A 27,510-nucleotide genomic window follows, 5' to 3' on the forward strand; every position below is an offset into this window, starting at 1 on the left:
TGTCTCAGTTCTCTTTCAAGTACTCTACCCTAGGTAATCCAGAGTTCTTCCCATTTCTTTTCATTTCTGCACATTACTAATTTGCATCTCTTGCCTGAATCATTACCCTTCTCCCCATAAAACACACCTGGTCTGCTTAATTCTTCTTATTCTCCTTTCAAATCTCATGTAAGTTCTTGTATCAGCTTGGATTTCCAGTTCATGACATTCAGCCCATGTTATTGTAAAAACGTATGCCTTCCAGTTAGTATGTAAACAGTTTGTGGACAGGGACATGGTCTCTTACTTCCATCTTTCCCCATTGGCTGGCCCATGAAGAAGTTTTAGTACAGTGGAGAATGGACTTTGCTAATCACAGATTGTTCTCTACAGGCAATGTGTTTGCTTGCCTCTGTAGGCCTTAAATTGTCTTCTAACAAACTCTTTTTATATTCTGTCTAACCCAGAACAATGTTTTACAATAATCAAAGCGCTTAAAAAGTACTGATAGGGCAGTGATGACTATTAGTATCTTTATCTTAGTAAAGAAAATATGAATACCTTACCCCAGACTATCTTGTTTTAAATTTTATGTATGGGCAAATCCCCTTTGGCCACCACCCTAGAAGTAACTACATTTATGTGTTTGGTTAATGTATTTCTGTATATTTGTGTATTTGGAGCTAGGTTTGTAGGAAACAGTGGTAGATTTCAATATGAGTGTGTGTTTTACACAAATGCTATCACATTGGATATTTCGCTTATCCTGCTTTATTCCTATCAGTATTAGGTTGCAGAAATCTTTGTGTGCTGGTACATATTGATCTAACCGGGTGTTTTCAATTGCTCCATAGCATTCCATGTATGGATAGGCCATAATTATTTAGCCATTCTTCCTTTTCAAAAATTAATAGGGTCTTGCTCTGTCGTCTAGGTTGGAGTGCAGTGGCATGATCATAACTCAGTGCTGCTTTGACCTCTTGGGCTCAAGCGATCCTCCTACCTCGGCCTCCCAAAGGGTTGGGATTACAGTTGTGAGCCATTACACCCGGTCACTATTCCTTTATTGATGGACATTTTGGTTGTGTTTATGGCAAAACAGACTCGCAGGTTAACTAAATGGTTTCCCTAGTGTTATAGGAAGTGTGATATGGACCAATCATGGAACATCTGAGCAGAGTCTATGCAGCATATGTTGTATATGCTCTCTACTGGAACTTTCTGTGATGATGCACATGTTCTCTCTCTATATATTTATGGAGATAACCTGTGTAGATAGGTATCTATATCTATATGTGATGATGTATATGTCCGGTGTGGCTAGTAGCCATTAGCCACCCATGGCTATGGAGCATTTGAAATGTGGCTAGTGTAAATTTAGATTTAATAGGGACTTGTGGCTCAAAGCTTCACAGTGGACAGTGCAGGTTATGCTTGATGTAAACATGTAACTTGTGTGTAATGTTTGTGGTCAGAAAGTACCAACACCCTGAAAGGTGAGACTAGGTCTTTCAACTTGTGTCTCCTATACCTAACATTGTCTGGCAAACAGTCGGTGTTCAATAAATGTTTATTGGATCAAAGTCACTGAGAAGTGCAGGCAGTTTAAGCTTTGGTTGGGATGTATGTCTGATTTCATCTCTCTTTGATCTCTTCCTTATCTGAGTATGTTTCCATTAGGGCTTTTTAGCTTTGCCTGCTTAATCTTTATCCCATAATAATTATGCAGTATCATGCCCTTAATTGGCATGTGGAGAAGACCTATCCTCTGCTGATATGTTCCTCTTATCTTATTTGTCAATAAGAATAGAAAGGATCTAAAATATAAAATTCGCCTGAATTTACATTTAAATTAAAACAAAGGCAAGAAGATGTTGGCATGGGGCACTAATTAATGCTGACATAGGAATTGGAATATCCTTTTGCATTTCTGTTAATCCACACCACAGATACTTATCTAGTGTTTTCATTGCTTTTCTGTAAAACCATAGATTATATTATATAAACAGGGAAAATAATTAGCTGTTCCCCTTCTACCAAACTTTTTTGTTATAATTAACTTATGAAACCTCCCCTGAGTTATTGAAGTGGGTCTTTAATATACATTGGGGATTTGGGAGATGGGACAGGGAATTATTTGATTGGAAGGCTATGGTTACTTGGGTCCTAAAACAGACAGCTATTCAGCTGGTAAGCATTCTTCTTTTTGAATCTTCGGCTGGCATATACAGGTCTGTTTTACGGTGGAAACTATCTTCCACACATTTATCAAAATACTGCTCTATGGAGATAATGCTGAATGGTTTTATGATAAAATGAGACAAATGTGTAGTACAAGGAAGTTTATTTTGTCAAAACGAATGGTTTCTAAACATTGGGTTTAAAAGATTAATAAAACAAAAGCTCAGAAATAGAAAGTAGTTACTTTTCAAAGCTATTTAAAAATTTTTTTGATGCTCCATCACTTTTTTTTTTTTTTTTTTTTGAGACAGAGTCTCGCTTTGTCACCCAGGCTGGAGTGCAGTGGCATGATCTTTGCTTACTGCAAACTCTGCCTCCTGGGTTCAAGCAATTCTCCTGTCTCAGTCTCCCAAGCAGCTGGGACTACGGGTGTGTGCCACCATGCCTGGCTAATTTTTTGTATTTTTAGTAGAAACAGGGTTTCACCGTGCTAGCCAGGATGGTCTCGATCTCCTGACCTCATGATCTGCCTGCCTCAGCCTCCCAAAGTGCTGGGATTACAGGCGTGAGCCACTGCACCCAGCCCACTTTTTCAAGACGTCAGAATTCATTTAGTTAAGAAGCAGAGTTACTGTTTGGACTGCAGACAACTTTCATGGCTTTATGGGCTGTGTGATGAGACATAGGGTCTGTCTTTACAATGTGTTTTCATTGGGATTTTTTTATTGGGCATGTTCTCCTTCCACTTAAAAGATATTTTTCTCAGTGCAGACATGTGAATGACAGAGAGAGAGGATTTTACCAAAACACTTTGGGAGTTGGGAGGATATGTATGTTGTATATGTTGGTTCATTCATCGTTTTAATTTGGCACCTTTGTGTCTGACCTGTCCTACATGCCAGATGGAAGTATGAGAAAGAGACTCAGGTTCTGATTTCAAGGAACTCTGAGTTTACTAGTTCAGAGAAACAAACTTTTCTTAATGAAGGACTCAAAAGGAGAACAGAGAGGTGGTCAGGGATGCTGCCCCTTGAGAAGCAATGGGCCTGAATTTAGTAGGTAGAAGGATTTGATGGTGGAGGGAGTTAGGCAACGAGGCAGCACAAAGCATATGAGAGTGAGTTGGGCTAACTCGGGAACTAGAAGTAGCTTGGTCTGGCTTGGAAACAGTAGAAAACAAAACTGGAAAGGTAAACGGAACCCTTGATATGAGAGGCCTTAGAATAAGTCAAATTTTAGGATTTAATTCCTGCCTTCTGGGAATTTGCATTTTAAGAGAGTGTGCCAATAAGAAAGAGTATGAAGTGTTATGAACAAAGTTTCTATAAAGTACTGTAAGATTCCTGATAAGAAAAAATGTGATACCTAAATTTGACAGGTCACCTTGTCAGCATAGGTTTCATGGTGAGCTCACAGTCAGTCAGGATTTGTGTGTGTGTGCATGCATGTGTGTGTACTATTCTGTTCTCACACTGCTAATAAAGACATACCCGAGAATGAGTAATTTATAAAGCAAAAGAGGTTTAATGGACTCACAGGTCCACGTGGCTGGGGAGGCCTCACAATCATGGTGTAAGGTGAAGGAGGAACAATGGCATGTCTTACATGGCAGCAGGCAGGACAGTGTGTGCAGGGGAACCGCCCTTTATAAAACCATCAGATCTTCTGAGATTTATTCACTATTACAAGAACAGCACGGGGAAGAAAAAAAACCCACCCCCATGATTCAAATACCTTGCACCAGGTCCTCCCATGAAACATGGGGCTTGTATGAGCTACAATTCAAGATGAGATTTGGGTGGGGGGCACAGCCAAACCGTATCAGTGTGTGTGTTTGAGAGAGAGAGAGAAAAACTCACAAGTGGGTGTGCAAAAACTTTAGATTCATGGAATCGCCCATAGTAGGGACAGGGAGGAAGACATAAAATAGAGGTGGCGTGGTGTTTATGATGGATTAGAATTATTTTCTTAAGTCTGAGCTTTGAGCAGGTCTAGCACAACCTGCTAGAGGATCTAGCACAATCCTGCGAGAGGATGAACTAGCACAACCTCTCATTTTGAGTTAGTATGCCTTTAAACTATAAATCCATGTTTCTCAACCAGGGGTGATTTTGCCCTCTTGGGGATATTTGACATTGTCTCAAGACAGCTGGGAGAGGGTGCTACTGGTGTCTAGCATGTAGAGGCCGGAAGTTCTGCCTTACATCTTACAATGCACAGGATTGACCGCCACGATAAATAACCAGGTTCAAATGTCAATACTGTTGAGGTTGAGAAACCTTGACTTAGAGGTCCCCAATATATGTGGATATGCTCGTGTGGGTCTGCATTTAGTAGAGAGGACAAACCTAGATCACAAAAGATCAGTGTATGTGTACTCATGCACTGACTCAGTACTCTGTGTACTTTATGGAACTAACAATATTGTGTTGTTTGCAGAATGTGTGAACAAGTAAGATTCCTTGAAAAAAATGGTACTCTAACTACTGCTCTTATGCCTGTTAGCTGGGTCAAGTTGGTGTGGCTTCTTTTCTTAACACGACATATAAAAGTTAATGGCTTAATTTTTAAATAACACAGAGTCTTAAAATAGTAATATGATTGAAATAACTGAAGACAAAGTGTTAAAATCTTGGAGCATATTCTATAAGGCATATATTCTAGGAAGATGTTTTCTTAATTTTTCTGTTCGTAGTTGCAGTAGAAACATACACTTTTCTTTAGAATATCCTTCACCACATGTATTAGGGTTCTCTCGAGGTACAGGACTAATAGGATAGATGTATATATGAAGGGGAGTTGATTAGGAGTATTAACTCACACAGTAACAAGGTGAATTCCCACAATTGGCTGTCTGCAAGCTGAGGAGCAAGGAAGCCAAAACCTCAAAAATAGGGAAGCCAACAGTGCAGCCTTCAGCCATAGGCTGGGAGCCCCTGGGAAACCACTGGTGTAAGTCCAAGAGCTGAAGAGCTTAGAGTCTAATGTTTGAGGGCAGGAAGCATTCAGCACAGGAGAAAGATGGAGGCCAGAAGACTTAGCCAGTCTAGCCCTTCCACGTTCCTCTTCTTGCTTTTATCCTAGCTGTGCTGACAGCTGATTAGATGGTGCCCACCCAGATTAAGAGTGGGTCTGCCTTTTCTAGTCTATTAACTTAAATGTTAATCTCCTTTGGCAACACCCTCACAGGCATACCCAGGAACAATACTTTGCATCCTTTAATCCACTCAAGTTTACACTTAATAATATTAACCATCACACCATGTAAATACAGCTAAACTAAATCAACAAGTAAGAGTCCAACTCATGAAAAGTGAGTTATGTTCTTGGTTATAATTTCAAGTCTGGCTTATCTAAGTAACTGTATAAATATATAATTGTGTTCTGTTTAACCAAGTGATGTTTCTTTGGGACAAGAGATACAAAATAAAACTTATTTTATACAATAGAGAGTAAGGAAAATGTACCAGAAGCAAAACAGCTAATTATCACATGAAATGTTCACCTCGACAGCAGCATTGTAGAATATACCAGTCGCTACCACAAAACCAAGGAGGGCTTCACTGTCTTTTTATTTTTTATTTTTTCTTTCTGCATAAAACTGGAAATTCATTACAGGTTGGCAGCTTGAAGATAGGGGTATTATGTGTTTTCGTAAGTCAGGAAGCATGGGGCTTTTAAAAGAATTTTACTTTAAAAATAGAAGTGACAAGACACTTTCTCATTTAAAGTGTATTATGATATTTTTTAAGAGGAAAAAAATATCTATGCCTCCTACAAACTTATTTTCCTGTGGATACAAGGCTCAGTAAAGTGGGCAGATGTTCTCACCAGTAACTTTAATAAAATCCTACTTCTGAGTCCTTTGTCCCTGCTAGTGAGGCTGAAGGTGCACTCGAAGCTTACATTTCCTGGCTGTTTAATCACCTTATTCTCTGTCAGGTCAAGCTCTCAGTGGGTTCTTACCTTTGCTGTCAGTTTCTTAGTCAATCCTTAACTCATAACGGAATTTGCAATGTGTATTTTGATTATTGTGGTGTTTCCTTTTACGTCTGTCATTTCTGAGACAGCACTTGCCATAAAGCCTTTCACAAAGAAACTCCATCATGGGTAACACATTGACGAATAGGGGCACCTCACAATGTATTATTCTGTGAGACAGGAAAATGTATATTTGCAAATAGGACTCCTTTACATTTCAGGGCAGCTTGCTATTTTAAGGAGTCTGAGGCAAATCTGTTTTTAGAAGAAAGCATCACTCCATATTTTCCAATTAAACGAAAAACCTGGTAGATAATCTCATAAGAGTTTTGTCTTGGTCTTTCGTGCTTCCTTTTTAAATTTTTTTTATTTAAATCCCTAAACACTAGGTAAATGCTGATTTTTTTTTTCTGTAGTTAAGAAGTGGCATATTTTTCTGTGATATACATCCGGATCTGTCATTTTTATTCCTCCCTCCAGCTCCTTTTCTAGGTTTTGGCATTGGAAGTACCTTGTGTCCCCATGGGTTCAGTAAGTAAGTGCTGGCTGGCATTTCTCTGCTGAAAGGTTGAGATTATCTGATTCATTCTCTTTCTCTGCAGGGAATTTATTCCGCAATTTCTCACTTCACTCCCACCTCAGTTGCTCTTCTGTTTTAGAGTTCATTCTTCTCAAACTCTTCTGGCACCCAGTTTTCTCTACCTTATTGCACTACTTGGCTCAGACTCCTTCCCTGGCTCTCTGCTGCTGAGAGACCCAAGTCTAATCTTGAATTTTCCTCGAGAGCCCCTAATAGTTCCTTCCCAGACACCCTCCTAATCTGAGCATCCAGGGCTTCCCTGACGATCTCTCACTTCAGCCACATGCGTCTGCTGGCTTCCAGGTGGAACTATCGCTGTTGCTCCTGTCTTCAGTTGTGGACCTCTGGCCACCTGTCAAGACTGCTTTTGCATCTTTCATGAAGCTCTGATACCTTTCCAGAGTACATGGGTTCTCACTCCTGAGTGGAAGAAAGTTAGTCTAAGGAAGAGTTTTGAAGACAAAGTATTTTAAATTCAGCTCTAATTCTATGTAAATACAACTAAGCTCTGTCAACATTTATGTAACTTTTCTAGTCCTGCAGATGGTATTTTAAATTGAGGGCTGGGGACCATCTCTTATTTATTTTTATATCCACTTGGAACCAATCCATGGTATTCAGACAAGAATGAATGGTCAACACTATGAGTATAGTAAAACTCTGTGTAGTACTTCCTAATCTAAAATATTATTGTAAATTGTGATACAGTAGAAAGACTACTGGATAAGGAAGAAGAAATTCTAGTACCACCCTCCACCCCTTTCCTAACTCTGAGGGAAGCCCTGGTTTTTATTTGTGGCACTATCTGGCTCCCCCTTCTGGCTTCTGAAGGTTGTTGGGACAATCAAAAGAGGAACCGGAAGTAAAAGTGCTTTGAAAGTGACACAGCTCCATGAAGTTGCAAGGGGAAACTGAGGCTGCAAAAAATATAACTTTTTTTTTTTTTTTTTGAGACAGAGTCTTGCTGTGTCACCCAGGCTGGAGTACAGTGGCGCAATCTCGACTCACTGCAACCTCTGCCTCCCAGGCTCAAGTGATTCTTCAGCCTCAGCCTCCTGAGTAACTGGAACTACAGGTGTACGCCACCATGCCCAGTGAATTTTTGCGTTTTTAGTAGAGGCGGGGTTTCACCACTTTGGCCAGGCTGGTCTCAAACTCTTGACCTCAAGTGATCTGCCTGCCTAGGCCTTCCAAAGTGCTAGGATTACAGGTGTGAAGCATCATGCCTGGCCAAGAATATAACTTTATTAGGCTTTACCTGCTATGTACATCCATCCCAGTTTCATGGCGGTCTCTGGCACAATAAATAACCAATTTGGCTAGATTCCTTTCTTGGTGTTGGCAATGCCTGATTTAAATCGCAAGTGGTTACCCGAGATCACAAATCCACCTGACTTAGGTACTATTTGTTTTGATGGATATCACTAGATAGTAGCTCAGTGTATTTGGCCAGAATCAGGGACAATGTGGCCACTTGTGGAGAAGATTCTACAATGTCTGGCCTGTTCAATGAATAATGAAATAATCCTGTGCTCACATCATGCCACATAGTGTTTGTCTGACTGGGAAACTGTTTGAATGCACTGGCTTGCCTCCTTCCATACAGGGATTTGTTTCTAAGTAGATGCGTAAGGGAGGGAGGTATGAACATAAGTGTTATCTCTTGGGCTCTAGCATTAGACTGCCTCTCTTCAAGTGCTTGTTTGACTGTTTTCAGACTGTGTGACCTTGCTGTAGTCACTTAATGCCCCTGGACCTCAATTTTTCCATTTCTATGAAGTACAGGAAAATGTTTTTTAAAACATTTTTTATTTCAACAGTTTTTGGGGGAACAAGTGGTCTTCTATTACATAGGTAAGTTCTTTAGTGGTAATTTGAGATATTAGTGCACCCCTCACCTGAGCAGTATACACTGTACCTAATGTGTAATCTTTTATCCCTCACCTCCCTGCCCTGAAAAATCATTTTTAACCTCAGGTTTGTAGTGAGGTTTAAATTAGAAAATACAGGAAGGAAATTAGCAGGGTGCCTGGCCCTCAGTAAAAAGTAGCTATTAGGATCTGTAAAACTTTGTTTGAACTTGAGTTTCTGACTTCACAGGCAGCCTAGTTTGAGTCCAACCTATCAGGAAAGTCTTCAGGGCTTCCTATATGTACGACCATGTTGTCTGCAGAGACAATTTAACTTCTTCCTAATTTTAAGTGCCTTTTATATTTTTTTTTCTTGCCTGCTTGCTCTAAGACTTTTGGTATTCTATTGAATAAAAATGGCGAGTGTAGATATCCACGTCTTGTCATATATGGGCTTTATTATGTTGAAGTACATTCCTTCAGTACAAAATTATCTTTGTTAAGAGTTTTATCATAAAGGGATGTTGAATTTTGTCAAATGGTTTTTCTGCAGGAGATGACCATATGATGTTTATCCTTCATTCTGTTAATGTGGTGTGTCACATTTATTGATTTACTTACATTTAATCATTCATGCAGCCCAAGGATAAACCCCACTTGATCATAGTGGAGGATCCTCTTAATGTGCTGTTCAATTCAGTTTGCTAGTGTTTTGTTGAGGATCAAGGATATTGGCCTAGAATTTTCTTTTCTTCTAGTGTCCTAATCTGGCTTTGGTGTGAAGGTAATGCTGGGCCTTGTTAAATGAGTTTAGAAGTGTTCTCTCTTCTTCGATTCTTTGGAAGAGAAAGTGGAGCATTAGTTCTTTTTCTTTTTTTTTTAAGATAGTCTCACTCTGTTGCCCAGGCTGGAGTGCAGTGATGTGTTCTTGGCTCGCTGCAAACTCCACCTCCCAGGTTCACACCATTCTCCTGCCTCAGCCTCCCAAGTAGCTGGGACTACAGGCACCTGCCACCACGCCTGGCTAATGTTTTGTTTTGTTTTTTTGTATTTTTAGTAGAGATGGGGGTTTCACCTTGTTAGCCAGGATGGTCTCGATCTCCTGACCTCATGATCTACCTGCCTCAGCCTCCCAAAGTGCTGGGATTACAGGCACGAGCCACTACGCACAGCCTAGTTCTTCTTTAAATACCAGGTACTAATAAATTCAGTAAAGCTGCAGAATACAAAATCAACATCCAAAACTCAGTTGCATTTTGCTAACAATGAACTATCCAAGAAATTAAGGAAATGATCCTATTTTTATAATAGCATCAAAAAGAATAAAATACTGAAGAATCAATTTAACCAAGGAGGTAAAAAAATCTGTACACTAAAAACTGTAAGACATTTATGAAAGAAATGGAACAATATCCTGTGTTCATGAATTGGAGAAATATTGTTAAAATGTCTATAGTCTCCAAAGCAATCTACAGATACAATCCCTAACAAAATTCCAACATAATTTTCCACAAAGAGAGAAAAGCAGTCCTAAAATTCATATAGAACCACAAAAGACCCCAAGTAGCTAATGCAATTTTGAAAAAGAAAAAGAGTTGGAGGCACACAGCCCCTGATTCAAATTATATTACAAAGCTATAGTTATCAAAACAGCATGGCGCTGGTATAAAAATAGACACATAGACCCATGGAACAGAATAGACAACTCAGATATCCATGCAGTTACAGTCAACTAGTCTTTGACAGGGTGACAAGACTACACAATGCGGAAACAATAGTCTCTTTAATAAAGGGTGCTGGGAAGAAAATTAGACATTCCCATGCAAAAGAATGAAGTTAGAACTGTGACTTAAACCATATGGAAAAGTTAACTTGAAAAGGATGTAAATGTAATCTATGAAATGAAACTATGAAACTCCTAGAAGAAAACATAGGGGAAAAAGTCCTTGATACTGGTCTTTGCAATGATATTTTGGTTATGACACCAAAAGTACAGGCAGCAAAAACAAACAATTGGGACTACATCAAATGAAAAAGCAACCTACAGAATGGGAGAAAATACTTGCAAGTCATACATCTGATAAGGAGTTAAGATCCAAAATATAAAAGAAACCCACCTGCTCAATTGCCAAAAATTAATACCCTAATTAAAAACTAGGAAAAAGTACTGAATTGATATTTTTCCAAGGAAGACATACAAATGACCAACAGGCATATGAAAAGGTGAAGGAATGCCATGCCCTCCAACTTTCCTATGGCTTTTTGTAATTGACTTTAAGTGGTTGCTGGCCACTCACTAGAATGGCATGGAGAGATGAACACTATGTATGATGGGAATTTTTAGTGCTTTTAGTTTTTGCTATTAACAGAGACCATCAAACATAAGAACTAGTTGCAGTACCATTGTAACCTGCAATCAAAGATGATGACCATAATAACAGCTGACATTTTCTAAGACTATTGTGACTGGCTCGTGAGGATCTACTTTTCAAATGAAAAAACTGACAGAGAAGTCCGAGAACTAGTCTAATCTAGAGGATGGCACAGTCAGATTCAAACCCAGGCAAGCCCACCACAAAGCCTGAGATCTCATCAGCTCTATTTTACAATTGGGCAGTCCACTGCAAGAGTGATCTATTTTTTATTTGTATAAACTTAAGGGTACATAGTGGTGAAGTCTGGGCTTTTAGTGTAGCCATCACCCAAATAGTGTACCTTGTACCCCTTAAGTAACTTCTTGTTCTTCCCACCCTTCCAAGTCTCCAATTTCTGTTGTTCCATGACTATGTCTCTGTGTACACATTATTCAGCTCTTCTTTATAAGTGAGAAAATGACTGACTTTTGACTTTGACTTTGTTTCTGGGTTATTTCACTTAAGATAATAACCTCCGGTTCCATCCATGTTGCTGTAAAAGACAGGATTTCATTCTCTTCTGTGGCTGAGTAGTATTTGATAGCATATCTATACCATATTTTCTTTATCCAGTCTTCCACTGATAGACACATGTTGATTCCATGACTTTGCTATTTATTACTAGTGCTGCGATAAACATATGAGTGCAGGTGTCTTTTTGATATAACAGTCTCTTTTCCTTTGGGGAGATAGCCGGGGGTGGGATTGTTGGATTGAATGGTTGTTTGATTTTTAGTTATTTGAGAAATCTCCATACTGTTTTCCATAGAGGTTGTACTAATTTCCCTTCACACCAACAGTGTATAAGCATTCCCTTTTCTCTATGTTGTCACCAACATCTGTTGCTTTTAAATTTTTTAATAAAAAAGAAATATTTTGTAGAGTATATGCCTGATGGGATTCCTTAAATTTACTAACAGTAAATTTAATAGCAATCTTTGAACTCAGTGTACCACTCTGTATTGAGCTTTATTTTGTCCATCTTTGAAGGAAGAAACAGTGTCACAAATATTATTTGGCCTTTGTTTTCCAGCTTCCATTGTGATTCAGAAATGGTGGTGTCACATGAATCCATGTTTGGAAGGAGAGGATTGTAAAGTGCTGCCAGATTACTCAGGTTGGTCCTGTAGCAGTGGCAATAAAGTCAAAACTACGAAGGCAAGTATAGACAAAATGCAACTATAATTTACAATTTATCAACTGTGGGGCTTCCTCCCCTTGATTTTATTCTGCCATCAAGAAAACATTATTATGTGTTGATAAACCTGCTTGGGCAGTGCTACCTTAGGGCTTTGGCCTTTTTGAAAAGTGCATTTCCCAGCATCATTCTGTGTGTCAGATTTTATAGAGCAGTGATTTGGTGGGAGAATTCATTATTTTAGGCAGGGCACCTAAATTCATTTCAGCTTCTTCACAAGCCTGATTTAAAGTAAAAGTTTCAGAGCTGACAGGCCAGCGTATCAAAACACCATGGCAAGAATCCACATCCAGATGATTTACTCAAGTAGAAATACCTGTTGCTTTAAAGGAGATTTAATGGTTCGAGATTCTTATTCAAGACTTAGAAGCCAACACTTTTCTCCCCAAATGGTCCTCTTTTTAATTCTCACTGTCACTGAAGAACACCATTGTCTACCCAGTTCTCCAGCCGGAAACCTGCCTTCGTCCTTATCTTCCCATGATCAGTTGGTTACACTGTCCTTAGGATTTTTACTACCCAACTTTTCCATGATTCTTCAACACTGTGCTTACTCCTCTTGTCCAGTCGGCCATCTCATATGGAGATGCATCTAGACTGCTAGATTGCTGCCTTCCAGTCTGGTCCCTACACAGGGACTACAGTAATTTTGTAAAATCCACATCCTCTAAGCTAATCCACCTCAAAATATTCCACTGGTACCCTCTGGTAATTGGTCCACTAGCCTCTGCCTGGTCTTTAATGAGTAACATGGCCAAGCCACCTCTGCTTCCTTCTCGCTGCTCTAAACATCCTGGCCTTTTGTCACTCCCTCTTACCCTGGTCCTTTTGCACTGGCTGTTCCCTCTTCATAGAATATGTTTCCATCCTTTCTTTTCTGGTTAATCATCATTTTTTCAGGGACCTCTTTCCTGATTGAGTGCATGCTCCCTGTATCTTTGAGCATTTATTATGGTTACATTTTACATAGATTGCTCTCCATATTTTGCTTAATACCTAGAACTTTCTGTCTGGTGGGAGAGCTTTGATGTTGGGCCCTGGCAGTCCCAGAGCCAGCTGAATGCCTTGGTAACTATTTCTTGAATGAAAATTGACATGACCAAAGTCAATCTAAGATCATTAGACATACTGGAATGGAGTGACTCTAGTTCTCATTGCTATTGAACTTTGATCCCTTAGGAAGTACATAAAGTGAATGGCTTCTTGCCTTTCTTATGTCGTCTCCTTTATGAATACTTTGAATGAGAACTCTAAATGCTTAGTAATTCATCTTCAGCCATGGAGGTCAAAAGCAGGCCAGTTCTTCTAAGTGTGAACATGAACTATTAAGATTTTGTAAAATATATTAAAACATAAGATAGTAAGTCTAAAACAAAATATTAGAAAATATGATTGTACAAAACATTTTAAATGGGAACTTTAGCTGATATTATACCCCAGATTATCAATGGAATAGTTGTCAGTTGATTCTCTAGGTAAAACCAGAATGTCGAAATGAAGACCATTTTCAACATTAATTGCGATTGTCAACTAACTTACCCTTGTTACTGATATTGAGATGACTGGGATAATGACCTGATATCTGCTTTTATATCCAGGACAGCAGAAGTCCATGGAGTCATTTACTGGTGGTGCAAGGAGGTCAACACTCGTATCGTTCTAAGCCATTCCCAATAAACTTCCATCCTATATAGTCCCAGCATGCTTGCTAAGCAAACCCTGCCTTAAGATAATTTCCTTATCTTTCCCTTGGGCCGTTTCACCTATTTTTTCCTAATTCCTTCCTAAGTAAAAATCTTGGAGTAACACATGAATTAGGGTATTACATCCATCAGTGATAAAAATTTTCTTTCATCATATTTCTTGTAGGCTAAGGAATAACATTTTGGAAGATTCTATTTGTATTGATTTTTATATATAAATATAAAACAAGATCATGAGCAGAAGCCAACTGTAGTTCTCTTGGTAGAATGGCTCTCTATTTATGGGTAGTTAGAGAAGGCATTTGCAGGAAGCAAACCTTTAGGGACATTTTGGCTCAGTGCTGGGAATATAAGTTTGCTCTAGCTAAATCCTCAATGGTAGTGACATTTCATTTAGCACTTTGAAAAGTTGTAGAAAGATAATACAGTTCCCCAAGCCATCATGATACTTGGGCTGCTTTTTTAGTGATATGTCACTTGAGAATAATCTTGAAGTCATAAAACTTGTTTCCTTTATTAATCCAAGTCAGTGTGACTTGAACTGCATAAAACATTTTATGTCTTTTATGGATCTTATGCACATAGAGTAAATTCATTTGTGGGTCTGTGACTAGCTTCCAGTTGTATCTTTTTCTTAAAATTGTTACTGACCTTACACCACAGGTAAGACAGAGGTCCTAGAAAAGCAGAGCAATTGTTTCCCTAGAGGATATGTTAACTAAACTATATAACAAAATAGTTTCAATTTTCTTTAAACAGTTCATGCACAGCAGCATCAAAACACAAAAGGGCCAAAGTAAGATGGTCTCCAGTAAGCCAGCTATGTCAGAATTTTCTTTTCCATTTAAATGCAAATATGAAAATAGTTGGCAGTTAACTTGAATATTAATAGCTTTAGGTGAAGATATGAAAAGAGAGAGGATAATTCCCTAACTAGTCATCTTTTCCAGGTATAAAATATTGGCATTGAGTTGACTCTGCCAACGTAGTTTTCAGCGTCTCTAGAGCTACTGCTTCTTGTGGGAAAATATGACCCTCTCTATGGACCTGCCTTAATTGAAATCTGGGTTTTGCTGCATTCTCTGTGCTAAGGAGTTTTTCACTCTCTGGGGTTGCCATTGTTAAGCCTTCTAACAAGGGTATGACGTCTTCTTACCATCGAAGCCAAGCATTTGCCATATCTTGTTTGTGAGTAGAAGCAAATCACTTTGAATCTTGAGACATTTTAGACTTTTTAATGTTCTTATTTTTGAATCCTCTACTAAGGGTGAAAAGCTATGTCTTTAGAGGAGTAGTTCTCATCCAGAGGCAGTTTTGCCCCTGAGTAGACATTTGGCAATGTCTTGGATATTTCTGGTCATCACACATTGTGAGGATGCTACTGGCATCTTGTGGGTAGAGGCCAGGGATGCTACTAAACATCCTTCAAAGCACAGATAGCCTCTACAACAATTATTTGACCCCAAATGTCAAGAGTATGAAGGTTGAAAAACTGCTTTGGAGAACAGTATATTTTTTTCAGTAGCTCTTTGCAGACTTCCCACTTGATTCTTTTACTTCGTTTTTCAAAGTTTCTATTGTCTAAATATTTCCAATATTTCATATTGGAAAATTTCTACAGAATGGAAGCAACAGTTTTGTCTTCAGTATCTTCCTCAAATGGCTCTCTAATCTACCTGTCTCTTGGGCCATCACCACGGGTCATTGTCAATATAATGATAATTTAATGCTATCATGGGAACGTGTAAAAAACACAGTTTTGAGCTCTAGGATATTCTGGTATAGTAAAAGTGTAGGATAGGGCTTAGAAAACCATGCTTACAAAACAGTTTTTCTTAGGATGATTGTGATGAACAGGCAGTATGAGGGAACCATTAGTCTAACTGAGCTCTCTACCTGTTCTCACCCTTAGTTGACTTATACCTTGCTTTCTCTGCATCAAGGGTAAACTCCCTGCCCAGGTTCCCTCCTTGTTGAGAGATTATCAATGGATCCCCCTTGGAAACTGATGCAAAATACAGATTATAAGCATTTTATATGGGCCTTCAGTGCCAATCATTGTACAGGCCATGTACTTCCCCATATCATTGCTGCCTCCTTTTTCCACTTCCTCTTCTAAAATTCCACTGGTCTTTTAATGTCCAGCTCAGATGACTCCTTTACCTTGAAGTTTTGTCTTCCCTGATCTCTATAGTCAGACTTGAAATGCTCAGGGTAACCTGAGGAATGGGAGTAGAGCTAATATTGGCATCTTAGTAGCCCTGTATCCATCAAAATTCAGAAGTAGCAGTGAATCTTCCACATGTAATCAGTACAATAATAATGTTAAAGGAAAATAAATCTAAGAGCATTTGATCATCCAACTTCAGTGAAGTTGTCCAAAATGAGCTGGGCATGGGGAATAAGTTGCCTTTGACAATTACATCCTGGATGTACATTGATAGATCCAGAAAGAGCTAACATCACAATAGCCACCATTCCCTGAGTACAAACCGTGTGTCAACCACTGGGCTGTGTCATTCAAGTCACATATTTTATTCACTCTTTACTACAACTGTAGGGGGCAGGTACTATTATCTTTATTTTACAGATGAAGAAACTAAGGCAAAGAGAGACAATCTACCCCATCACAGAACATGGCCAACTCCATCATTCAGCCACTCAAGCCAAAGATCTTGGAATTGTCCTTGATTGCTCTTTTTCTTACATCTCTGTCCTATTTGTCACAACTCTTTAAGTTGATAATTCAGTCTTGCCATGCCTTTCTCATCTCTTCCTTGAACCTCAGAAAAAGGCCAAAGTCCTTGCATTTACCTCTTCCTCTCTTCCCAGTGAGTCAGGCCTCCCTCACTTCCTTCAACCTTCCTTGACATCCTGTACAGAAGAGCAGCCCTCTACCTTCCCTTCACCAGCCTTTCTTTCCTCTACTATACTACTTTACTTTTCTCCATAGCACATACTATTAATTTTACCTGTTTGTCTAATCTCTTCCTCTGGAATAGAGATCAGCAAACTGTGGCTTACGGGCCAAATCCAGCCCTTGGCCTGCTTTTGTATGGCCCATGAGCTAAGACTGGGTTTTACATTTTTAAGTAGTTGGAAAACATCAAAAGCAGAATATTTCAGAATGCATGAAGATTATACGAAATTCAGATTTCACCATCTATACATAAAGTCTGGAACAAAGCAATGCCCATTCATTTATTTATTGTCTATGGCTACTTTTGTGAATGAAATAAAGGCAGAGTTAAGTAGTTGCTATAGTGACTGTATGGCCGTCAAAGCTGAAAATATTTACTGTATGTAGTCCTTTCCAGTAAAAGTTTTCCAGCCCCTGTGCTAGAAGGTAAGCTCCATGAGGGCAGGGTTTTGTTTAGTTTGCTGTAGTCACCCAGTACAAACAAAACGGGAGTAATATTGTTGAATACATAAAGGCCATATGTCAGTTAATAGCAAGGCTGAGGTTTGCATACATAGCTGATTGGGTCTAAAGCCCAGGTATGGTGACTGTACTATCAAATGATTTGCTTTGAAAAAATATTTTTGTGGTGTAGGCATGTTAAAGTCTTATGCTTTTTTTTCCCACCTGAACTGGTATATTGGCTAACACATAAAATTTCTTATATGACCAATCAACTATAGAAACTGCTGTTCTATTTTCTTAGATCATAAGCAATGAGCCTGGATGTTTAAAAATGAAAAATACAACCACTACCTTTTTAATGGATAATACAGCAGTTTTATAAAATAACCTATTTTCAAAAGTGAAAGTTAACTGCATAAAAAAAAAAGGCAACATTTTTATCTTGACATGCACTGATTTTAATCAACCATTTGAAAAATTTTTAGTGCCATTAACAAAGCATGCTCAGCATGCATGAATTGATGGGCGATGAGTGTACCTAATCAGATGGGATTTTTATAACCTCACAAATACAAAGCCAGACTGCATAATACCCTCTTATGGAAGTCTTTGTGCATGTATTCTTTATATTTCTTGCTTTTAGGCTGCAAAGCAGAATTTGAACAGTTGATTTGGTGAGGTCAGTTATAGGTAAATGCACAAGCTGATAAACTATTCACAGTCAGGACCTTATTGGTCTAGGGGGCAGGAATGGTTATTTTGGTGGGTATGGATTGTTGAATGCTCCCTTATTTGATTTGTTTTAGGTAACACGGTAGCAAAGAGAGAGGTGTGCTTCAATCCTGGAGGGGCAGCAGGATGCAGAGCACTTTTGATTGGATTTCCATCCTGGCCCCTTTGCAGAAAATTGTCTAGGATTTCAGCAACTTCATATTTGTATATGAGAGCTGTGAGAGGTGGCATTCACTTAACTGGCCCAGCCCTCTCTGCTTCGTGATTTTATTTCATCGAATTATAACCACAAGCCACCACACATTTGACATCCTATCTGGAGTCCCAAGGAGCATACCTCCAACATCCGAGAAGAGCAAATCAGAGTCTTCAAAATGGATCACCACTAAGGGCATGTTCATTCTTCACTTTCTTTCTGCCTTTACAAAAGAACTTAGATGTATGTTTCAAAGGGTCCTCATTCTGTTCCTCTTTTGAACTTTTCCTTTTGCCCTTGTTTTTAAAGGGGTCTAAAAAGATTTTGGCAAAACATATTTGCAGATGTAGATTAACTGGTGAAGAAAATTACTGCTAGAGATCAACTGGTTAACTGGTAAAGAACATTTATTTTATAATCCCTGAAGAATAGAAGGATGTAGTTGGATTATTGTGTGTCATTGTATTTTTACTTTCCATTGTCCGGTTAGCAGAGATAAAATGAGAGCGTTTTAACTTCAATGGACCATTTTACTGAGTGCTAAGGAAGCATATCAATTCCAATATTTTATAACCAAAGCTCTATCAGAACATATTTATAAAACTTGTTGGAATTTTTATGGCTTTTGTGTAGTCATGTAGGTAAATCATTTAAAATATAAACAAATCTCAATTTAGATCAAGGGTTATTTCTTAGATCAAGTTTATGCCAATTATATGAAAATATTTTAACTCCTAGACAGAAGTCTTTCAGTGCTGAATTTTAGACTGTAAATGAGTTCTTCTTAACTTGGCTGTTTCCCTACTTCTGTGTTATTTCTTATTTCTTTAAAATCTGAGTCCCGATTGGCTTAATGATTTTGCAGCAGACATGTCTCCACATATTCTCAGACGCTGTCACGTGAAAACGTATGAAACAGATGAAGACTGACTGACCCAGATTTTAAATGTATAAGGTACATATTACTGTAAAAATATGGGATGAATTTTATATATTAAGAAATATCAAAAACATAGTTTGTGCACCAAGTTAATTATCCCTGTCCTTTCACATTTACGGGGGGAAAATACATCAATACTTTAATGTTGTTTATAGCATAATGGTTATTTGATTTTATTCTTGCAGAAGGAATGGAAAGATTTGTTGGCTAAATTTTTGAATTTGACTAGATGCTTACTACATTTGTTATGATCGTATGAATAAGTAAAAAAGTTCATCCTGCTGATAGCATACATGTTTTTGTGATTATTATATGCCTTAAGACTTTGTGTTAACATCCTACCTAGGCTTGCAGATTTTAAACATGAAAAACTCCTTTTAAAAATAACACTTAACTTTGGGGATGTGAACTATATCGCAAAGTTGGCACATACATTTGGGTGGCTTCGTTTCTTCTCCCAAACCTATGTAGCATTAAGCTTAGGTACACTCATGATGTTTTATGCATACTTTGCTCCATTTAGTATTTAGTATTTCCATATATATATATATATGGAAATGTTATGATACATGAAACAGTGACTTAATTTTTTAGCCCATGTGTCTAATCTCGTACCCCAAATAAGATCAAGTAACTATGACAGTACTACACCTTTAGGTACATCTCTGGTGAGTAAACTACTTCCAGGGAATCAGTGGTCCATTTGGGAAAATGGCAGGCCTCAAAGCTGCCATTTCATCTACTGTTGTTTCAATGTGTACTTTTTACTTCAAAAGTTACTTCAAAAGTAAGGCCTGAAATGGGGCTTGCTTTGAGAAGCATTTTAATGTTATCATTCCCATTCCTTTCCTATAGGGAAATAGGTAAGAGAATTTTCGGTATTTTTACAGAATTTAAAACAAACAAACCAGGACAGTTTTGAGGCTGTTGGTCACAGCATGTCATCATAACAATGAGGGTCATGATGAGATACAGAAAATTCTAGATTTATTTTTCTTTGTGAGTACTTTTAAAATACTATTCTGTATTCTAGGTGTCCAGGTGATGGGCTAGCCTTAAATCTGTAGCCAGATTCTGTTTGCATCCAGCACCTGCAGTCTTTGCCACTATTCCAGTGTTAACAGACTGATGAAGAATATCATGTTGCTACCCATTTTTTTTAAATGGGTAAAATAATCATAACTGAATTTCTGCTTGAATTTAAAACAAACAATATTTGTATTTTAAAGAATTTATTTAAAGGAAACCTGGCCAGGAACAATATTAAAAATATTGAACTGCTCTGTAGTTGGTCTTGGACTATAAGCTGACTGTAAGTTACATATACCACTGTGCTCATTGGCAGATCACTTGCCCCTCCTCATACCAGAGGCTACCTGAGAGTGTAACTGAGCAGTTGAGCTTGAAAATGCACTTTTAAACTTTTTTCCCCTCCTTTCTTCCAAGTCTCAAGATGTAACCTCAAAACAAACTGTAGAAACTTTTCTTTAGTCTTAAAATAGAGCCTCAAACATACTTGGAAACTCCATTCCCTTCCTTTTACCACTGTGTACTCCTTCTTTCCCCCATGCACATTTATCTAATTGTATGCTTACTTAGAAGTTCCAGGGGCTAATGTTGAGACAGACCAAGCATGGAGACCCAGCTGCAAAATTCTAGAAATTACCTCAAGGTGGTTAGTCCACACCCCAGCCATTTTAAGATGACAGCCTTCCATGCTCCTGGTAGACAATAGTTTGAGATAGCCACCAGAAGACGACATGTGGACCTTGTATTCAGCACCATTCCCCCATGCCTCCCATTCCAAGTTCCCTCTTTAATCCCTTCTCCCCAGCCAAAAGTCTGAAGTGGTTCTGGAAAGGGTGAGCTGGCTGTTTCCCCACAGCTAGCTCTGGAAATAGAATCACTTTCCTTTCACTACTCTTCATCCTTGTTATTGGTTTTATAAGTGGTGAACAGCTAAGCCTGCACTTGATTACAAGAGCAGATACAATCTAGCATATGTTATGTGGATTTCCAAGGTTGCTTAAACAAGCCCATGTGGCAACATTGAACAGCCTATGTTCTCTCACATCAACACTACTGGATGCAGAGGAGAACCTGCCCCTTTTATGGGTCTATATATACTCCTTCATCCACCACCATCTCTACTTGGCCAGCTTTTTGCATTTGAATTTTTGCAAGAACTTGTGGTGTGTATACAAGGTTGAGCATTGACTCCTGAAAGTGGCAATGGAAACACCATACCAAAAATGCCTATTTCACAGATAAACTGGAAAGTGCTTCTGCACAAAATTCTTTGTGCACTATTAGGGACCCACTGACCAAGGATAAATCCAATGCTAGTCTGTTGACTAACTTTGCCATTTAGTGAAGCAGTCTAGCCTGAACAAACTGGTGTAGTATCTGCATATAACCTACGCACATCCTCCCATAAACTTTAAGTCATCCCTAGGTTACTTATAATACTAATACAATGCACATCCTATATAAATAGTCATCATACTGTATTTTGGGAATAATGACAGGAAAAAAGGTTTGTACGTGTTCAGTATAGACATAACCATCTTTTTTCCCCCCAAGTATTTTTGATCCACACTTGGTTGAATTTACCAGTGCCCATGGACTGTAATCAGTTCTTAATAAAGTTGTGTATCATTTATGAATAACTTGTAGTCCAACTGGTCATTTCATGCCAAAAGAAAAACCAAAAAACCTTGCCTAAAAACTGGGGCTTAAGGTTTAAGTGCATGCTGCTGATAGAAAATTGTGAACAGGTAAGACTACATCTTTTCATGTTTTTTCCTTGTTTCCAAGTCAGTGAGAAATTTGAGAAAGCAAAGAAAGGACAAAAGCACACACTCAAGAAGCATTGCTTCCTGTTGCCCTTAGCTGTCAATTTGGCAGAATGTTGAAAACCCATGTGATTTCTTCATGGACAAGTAAGTGCCTTGGCCTGTAATACCTATCTGGTGGACATCAGAGCACCACTGGAAAGAAAGATGCAGAACATGGGTTATCCCAATTTAATCCGAAACATGAGATGACAGATGACACACACATACACATACACACACGCTCTTTCAGGTTCATCTTGTAAAAAACCTCAAGCCCCATTCAGCAGCCATATGAAAGGAAACAATCATTTCAAATTACAAAGTAATCTTGTAAACAGAAACTTAGAACAAAAGAGCCCAGTAAATAATTGATGAACAGTTACTGAAGCATGTTGGGCGTCTCTATAGTATTGATTTTTGGCTATGAAGAAAGCAGGGCTCTGCAAGCTCATACTTTTGTCTCTCCTATTTGGTACTATCAGTATTCATAGCCCACTTACATGTTAGGAATGTAAAATGATGCATCTTTTATGTTGTTCATTTGGGCCCTTGCTCTCTGTGGATGAGGTCTCTGACTCATTCCTTAATTATCAGCTTTGATTCTCTTAATGAGAAGTTATCAAAATAGTTCAGGACACTAAATTATTAATTGAATAACTGTAATTAATGATCAAGAAATGGAAGCAAGCAAATAAACTTTGGTCTTTTACTTCCAAGTCTGAAATACTATTCTCAGAAGTTCAGCTGGGTCTCTGAACTTCTCTGCCTTCTCTTTGAATTGCATCTTCACCATTGTTTTGTTACATGTATTAAGTTCAGTGCTCAGTGTTTTATAGGCCATTCACAGCATGGAAAATAAAATCATGCCCTTGCTATTTTAGCATTGCAATAACTGAAAAGATAACATAAAAAATAATCCATAGTTTCTCTCTCACAAGTCAATAGAGTGGAATGCTTAGGTCAGCTCAGCGGGGGCATGGGTTGAAATAGGAATCAGGACACTACTTTGGAATATTTAAATATGTATGAGTGCTATATATCTGACAGAGGACTGAAACTGATTGAGTGCCACAGCAAAGAAACTACGGTAAATCCACTAGGTTTCAGCTTGAGAGAAAGTTAGCGACAACTCTTGAAACTGTCAAAGTCAGAAAAACTGGTATTTGATGCTGCCATATATTATTTAATCACTGTCTTTCCTGATTCACTACTAGAGCACAGACAAGGAGTAGGAACTGAGGAGGGAATCTGTGAAAGATGCTGTGTCTGACATTCCCAAGGGAAATGGATATTGCCTATGGAAAGTCAGTGCAGATGGCTCTGATTTGGCCATGTATGCATTTGGCTTAGGTCAGAGTGAGTGAAGTAGTGAGGGATTTCCATGGGTTTTTGGAGGGCTCTTATTTTACAAAAAAGATTAGGAAAAACTAATCTTAAAGACCTTTCTCATGTGTTACTCCATTCCTGTTCTTTAAAAAGAGCTATGTTTGTCTCTTCCCTCCTGACATCTCAAACACAAAAAGGGGACAGAAGAGAGTAGGGAACTATTCGGGTTCAGAATAGGGCTTGGAAGGAAGATCTGCCCAATAGCTAATTTGTAAAAATTGATAGATTTGACTACAGAAAAAATAAAACTTTGTACATGGCACAACCACATAAACCAAACTAAACTCAAACTGACAATAGTATTAATAGCCTATATGGCAGACAAAATAATGATATTCATATATAGAAAGTTTTTACACATCAGTAAGCAAAAGATGAACATCTCAATAGAAAAGTGAACATGAGAGGGGTCGAGATGGCTGATTAGAAGCAGCTGCAATCTACGGCTCTCACAAAACGGTGAGTGAATTCTGCACCTGAGGTATCTAGATTCTCACATTGGGACTGACTAGGAGGATGGCTCAACCCAGAGAGAGTGAGGAAAATTAGGGTGGGGTGATGGTCCACCCATGAGTGGCAAAGAGCCAGGGGGACCCCCACCCCCAGCCAAAGGAGGTGGTTAATAACTGCATGACCCTTCCTGGAAAACCATGCTTTTCCTATGGATCTTTGCAACCAGTGGATCAGGAGATCGTTTCATGAGCCCACATCACCAGGGCCTTGGGTTCAAAGCACAGAGCTGTGCAGAGTCTTGGTGGAGTGGCTGCCTACCCACTCACGGGGACATTTAGGGAAACCTGGGAGTTTTGCATACTCCAACCCCAGGAATTCCAGCAAGGCAGGAGATCCTGTGCATTTGCCTAGGAAAGGGGCTGAATCCAGGGAGCCAAGCAGCCTCATTCTGTGGGCCCCACACCCATAGCACCTCGTAAGACTCACTGGTTTGGAATTCCAGCTGGCCAGCAGCGGCAGACTGGAAATGGCCTGAGATGGATGGAGTTCCCAGGGGGAGAGGCAGCTGCCATATCTGCTGTTCCAGTTGGCTGCTGTAGCCTGCCAGTATTGGGGACCAGGAGGAATTCCCCACAACACAGCACAGCTACCATGTCTGGTCATGGCCAGTCTGCTTCCTTAAGTGGGACAACAATCCATCTCTCCTTACTGGGAGGGGCATCCCTTGGGAATTTCAACAACTGCAGCCAGGGTTCTAAGGACAGAACTCTCATCATTCCCTGGTGCTGCCACTCCCAGTGGAGAGGGGCAGCTGCTATGTCTGTGGTTAGCAGACATAAACTTTCTAGGCTCCTATCTCTGAGGAGGCTGGGTGGTCAGTGCAATGCACCTGCTCTGCCAAGGAGTAGCCAGACTGCTTCCTTAAGTGAGTCTTTGATCCCATTTCTCCTATCTGGGCGAGACATCCCAACAGGGGTCTCCACATACCTCCTACAGGAATGTTCTGGCTGGCATCAGGTTGGTGCCCCCCTAGGATGGTGCTCCCAAAGGAAGGAACAGGCTACCATATTTGCTGTTTCGCAGCCTTCACTGGTGATACCTCTAGGTATGGGAGGGACCAAGGCAACTATGGTCTGGAGTGAACCCCCAGCAAGCTGCAGCAACCCTACAGAAGAGTGGCTTGACTGTTAAACAAACAAACAAACAAATAGAAAATAACATTAACAAAAAAGACCCCACAAAACCCCATTTGAAGTTCAGCAATCTCAAAGATCAAAGGTAGATAAGCCCACAAAAATGAGAAAGAATGCAAAAATGCTGAAAACTCAAAAAGCCAGAGTGCCTCTTCTCCAAATGACTGCAACACTTCTCCAGCAAGGGCACTGAAGTGGGCTGAGGCTGCTGAAATGGATGAATTGACAGATGTAGGCTTAAGGAGGCAGGTAATAATGAACTTCACTGAGCTAAAGGAGCATGTTCTAGCCCAATGCAAAGAAGCTAAGAATCATGATAAAACATTATAGGAGCCAATAACCAGAATAGCCAGTTTAGAGAGAAGCATAAGTGACCAGATGGAGCTGAAAAACACAATATGAGAACTTCACAATGCAACCACAACTATTAACAGCTGAATAGACCAAGTGGAGGGAAGAATCTCAGAGCTTGAAGACTATCTTTGTGGAATAAGACAGGCAGACAAGAATAGAGGAAAAAGAATGAAAAGGAATTAACAAAACCTCAAAGAAATATGGGATTATGTAAAAAGACTGAACCTACGACTGATTGGGGTACCTGAAAGAGATGGGGAGAATGGGGCTAAGTTGGAAAACATACTTCAGTATATCATACAAGATTACTTCCCCAACCTAGCAAGATAGGCCAACATTCAAATTCAGGAAATCCAGAGAACCCCAGTGAGATACTCAATGAGAAGATCAATCCTAAGACACATAATCATCAGATTCTCCAAGTTCAAAAAGAAGGAAAAAAATGTTAAGGGCAGCCAGGGAGAAAGGTCAGATCAACTACAAAGGGAAACCCACCAGACTAACAGTGGACCCCCCAACAGAAACCCTGCAAGTCAGATGAGATTAGGGGGTCAATATTCAACATTCTTAAAGAAAGGATTTCCAATCTAGAATTTAATATCCAGCCAAATGTCATAAGTGAAGGAGAAGATCCTTTTCAGACAAGCAAATCCCAAGGGAATATGTTACCAGAAGGCCTGTCTTGCAAGAGCTCCTGAAGGAAGCACTAAATATGCAAAGAAAAAACCATTACCAGCCACTAAAAAAGCACACTGAAGTACACAGACCAGTGACACTATGAAGCAACCACATAAACAAGCCTGCAAAATAACCAGCCAGCATCATGATGACAGGATTGAATTCACACATAACAATATGAGCCTTAAATATAAATGGGCTAATGCCCCAATTAAAAGACACAAAATGGCAAGCTGGATAATGTCAAGCCTCACTGGTATGCTGTCTTCAAGAGACTGATCTCACGTGCAGACACACATAGGCCCAAAACAAAGGGATGGAGGAAAATTCACCAAGCAAATGGAAAACAGAAAAAAGTAGGAGTTACAATTCTAGTTTCTAATAAAACAGACTTTAAACCAACAAAAATAAAAAAAGACAAGAAAGGGCATTATTATAATGGTACAGGGTTTAATTCAACAAGAGCAGCTAACTATGCTAAACACATATGCACCCAATACAGGAGCACCCAGATTCATAAAACAAGTTCTTAGAGACCTTTAAAGAGACTTAGACTCCCACAAAATAATAGTGGGAGACTTTGACACCCACTGACAATGTTAGATCGAGAAAGAAAATGAACACATATTCAGGAGCTGAACTGAGCTCTGTGTCAAGCAGACCTGAGAGCTACCTACAGAACTCTCCACCCCCAGACAACAGAATATACAATCTTCTCATCACCACATGGCACTTACTCTAAAATTGATCACATCATCATAAGTAAAACACTCCTCAGCAAATGGAGAAGAACTGAAATCATAACAAACAGTCTCTCAGACCACACAGCACAATCAACTTAAAACCTAAGATTAAGAAACTTACTCAAAACCACACAACTACATGGCAATTGAACAATCTGCTCCTGAATAACTCCTGGGTAAATAATAAAATTAAGGCAGAAATCCAGAAGTTATTTGAAGTCAACGAGAACAAAGAGACAATGAACCAGTCTTTTTGGGATGCAGCTAAAGTAGTGTTAAGAGTGAAATTTACAGCACTAAATGCACACATCAAAAAGCTAGGAATATCTCAAATTGACACCCTAACATCACAACTAAAAGAATGGGAGAACCAAGAGCAAACAAACTCCAAAGCTAGCAGAAGACAAGAAATAACCAAGGTCAGAGTGGAACTGAAGGAGATAGGGACACAAAAAACCCTTCAAAAAAGAAAAATCAATGAAGCCACGAGCTGGTTTTCTGAAAAAATAAAATAGACTGCTAGCTAGATTAATAAAAAAGAAAAGGAGGAAGAATCAAAGTGACTCAATCAGAAACAAGGAGGATATCACTGTTGACCCCACAGAAATACAAACAACCATCAGAGAATATTATAAACACCTCCATGCACATAAACTAAAAAATCTAGAAGAAATGGATAAATTCCTGGACACCTACACCCTCTCAAGACTGAACCAGAAAGAAATAGAATCCCTAAATAGACCAATAA

General features: G+C 39.1%; 1 protein-coding gene across 2 annotated transcripts in view; it reads left to right on the forward strand.

Annotated features, from left to right (window-relative positions):
- The window catches only part of TAFA4 (TAFA chemokine like family member 4), a 196,141-nt gene extending 176,733 nt beyond the window's left edge, over nt 1-19,408 (forward strand). For both annotated transcript variants that reach the window (XM_023199654.1, XM_023199659.1), the window contains exons 5-6: nt 12,019-12,143; nt 18,057-19,408. In XM_023199654.1, coding sequence (XP_023055422.1) covers nt 12,019-12,143; nt 18,057-18,068 — 137 coding nt within the window. In that variant the 3' untranslated portion in view covers nt 18,069-19,408. The remainder of the gene's footprint in view (nt 1-12,018; nt 12,144-18,056) is intronic.
- The last annotated feature ends 8,102 nt before the right edge of the window (nt 19,409-27,510 follow it).

This window comes from Piliocolobus tephrosceles, chromosome 2 (genome assembly GCF_002776525.5).
Source record: "Piliocolobus tephrosceles isolate RC106 chromosome 2, ASM277652v3, whole genome shotgun sequence".
Lineage (NCBI taxonomy): Eukaryota > Metazoa > Chordata > Mammalia > Primates > Cercopithecidae > Piliocolobus > Piliocolobus tephrosceles.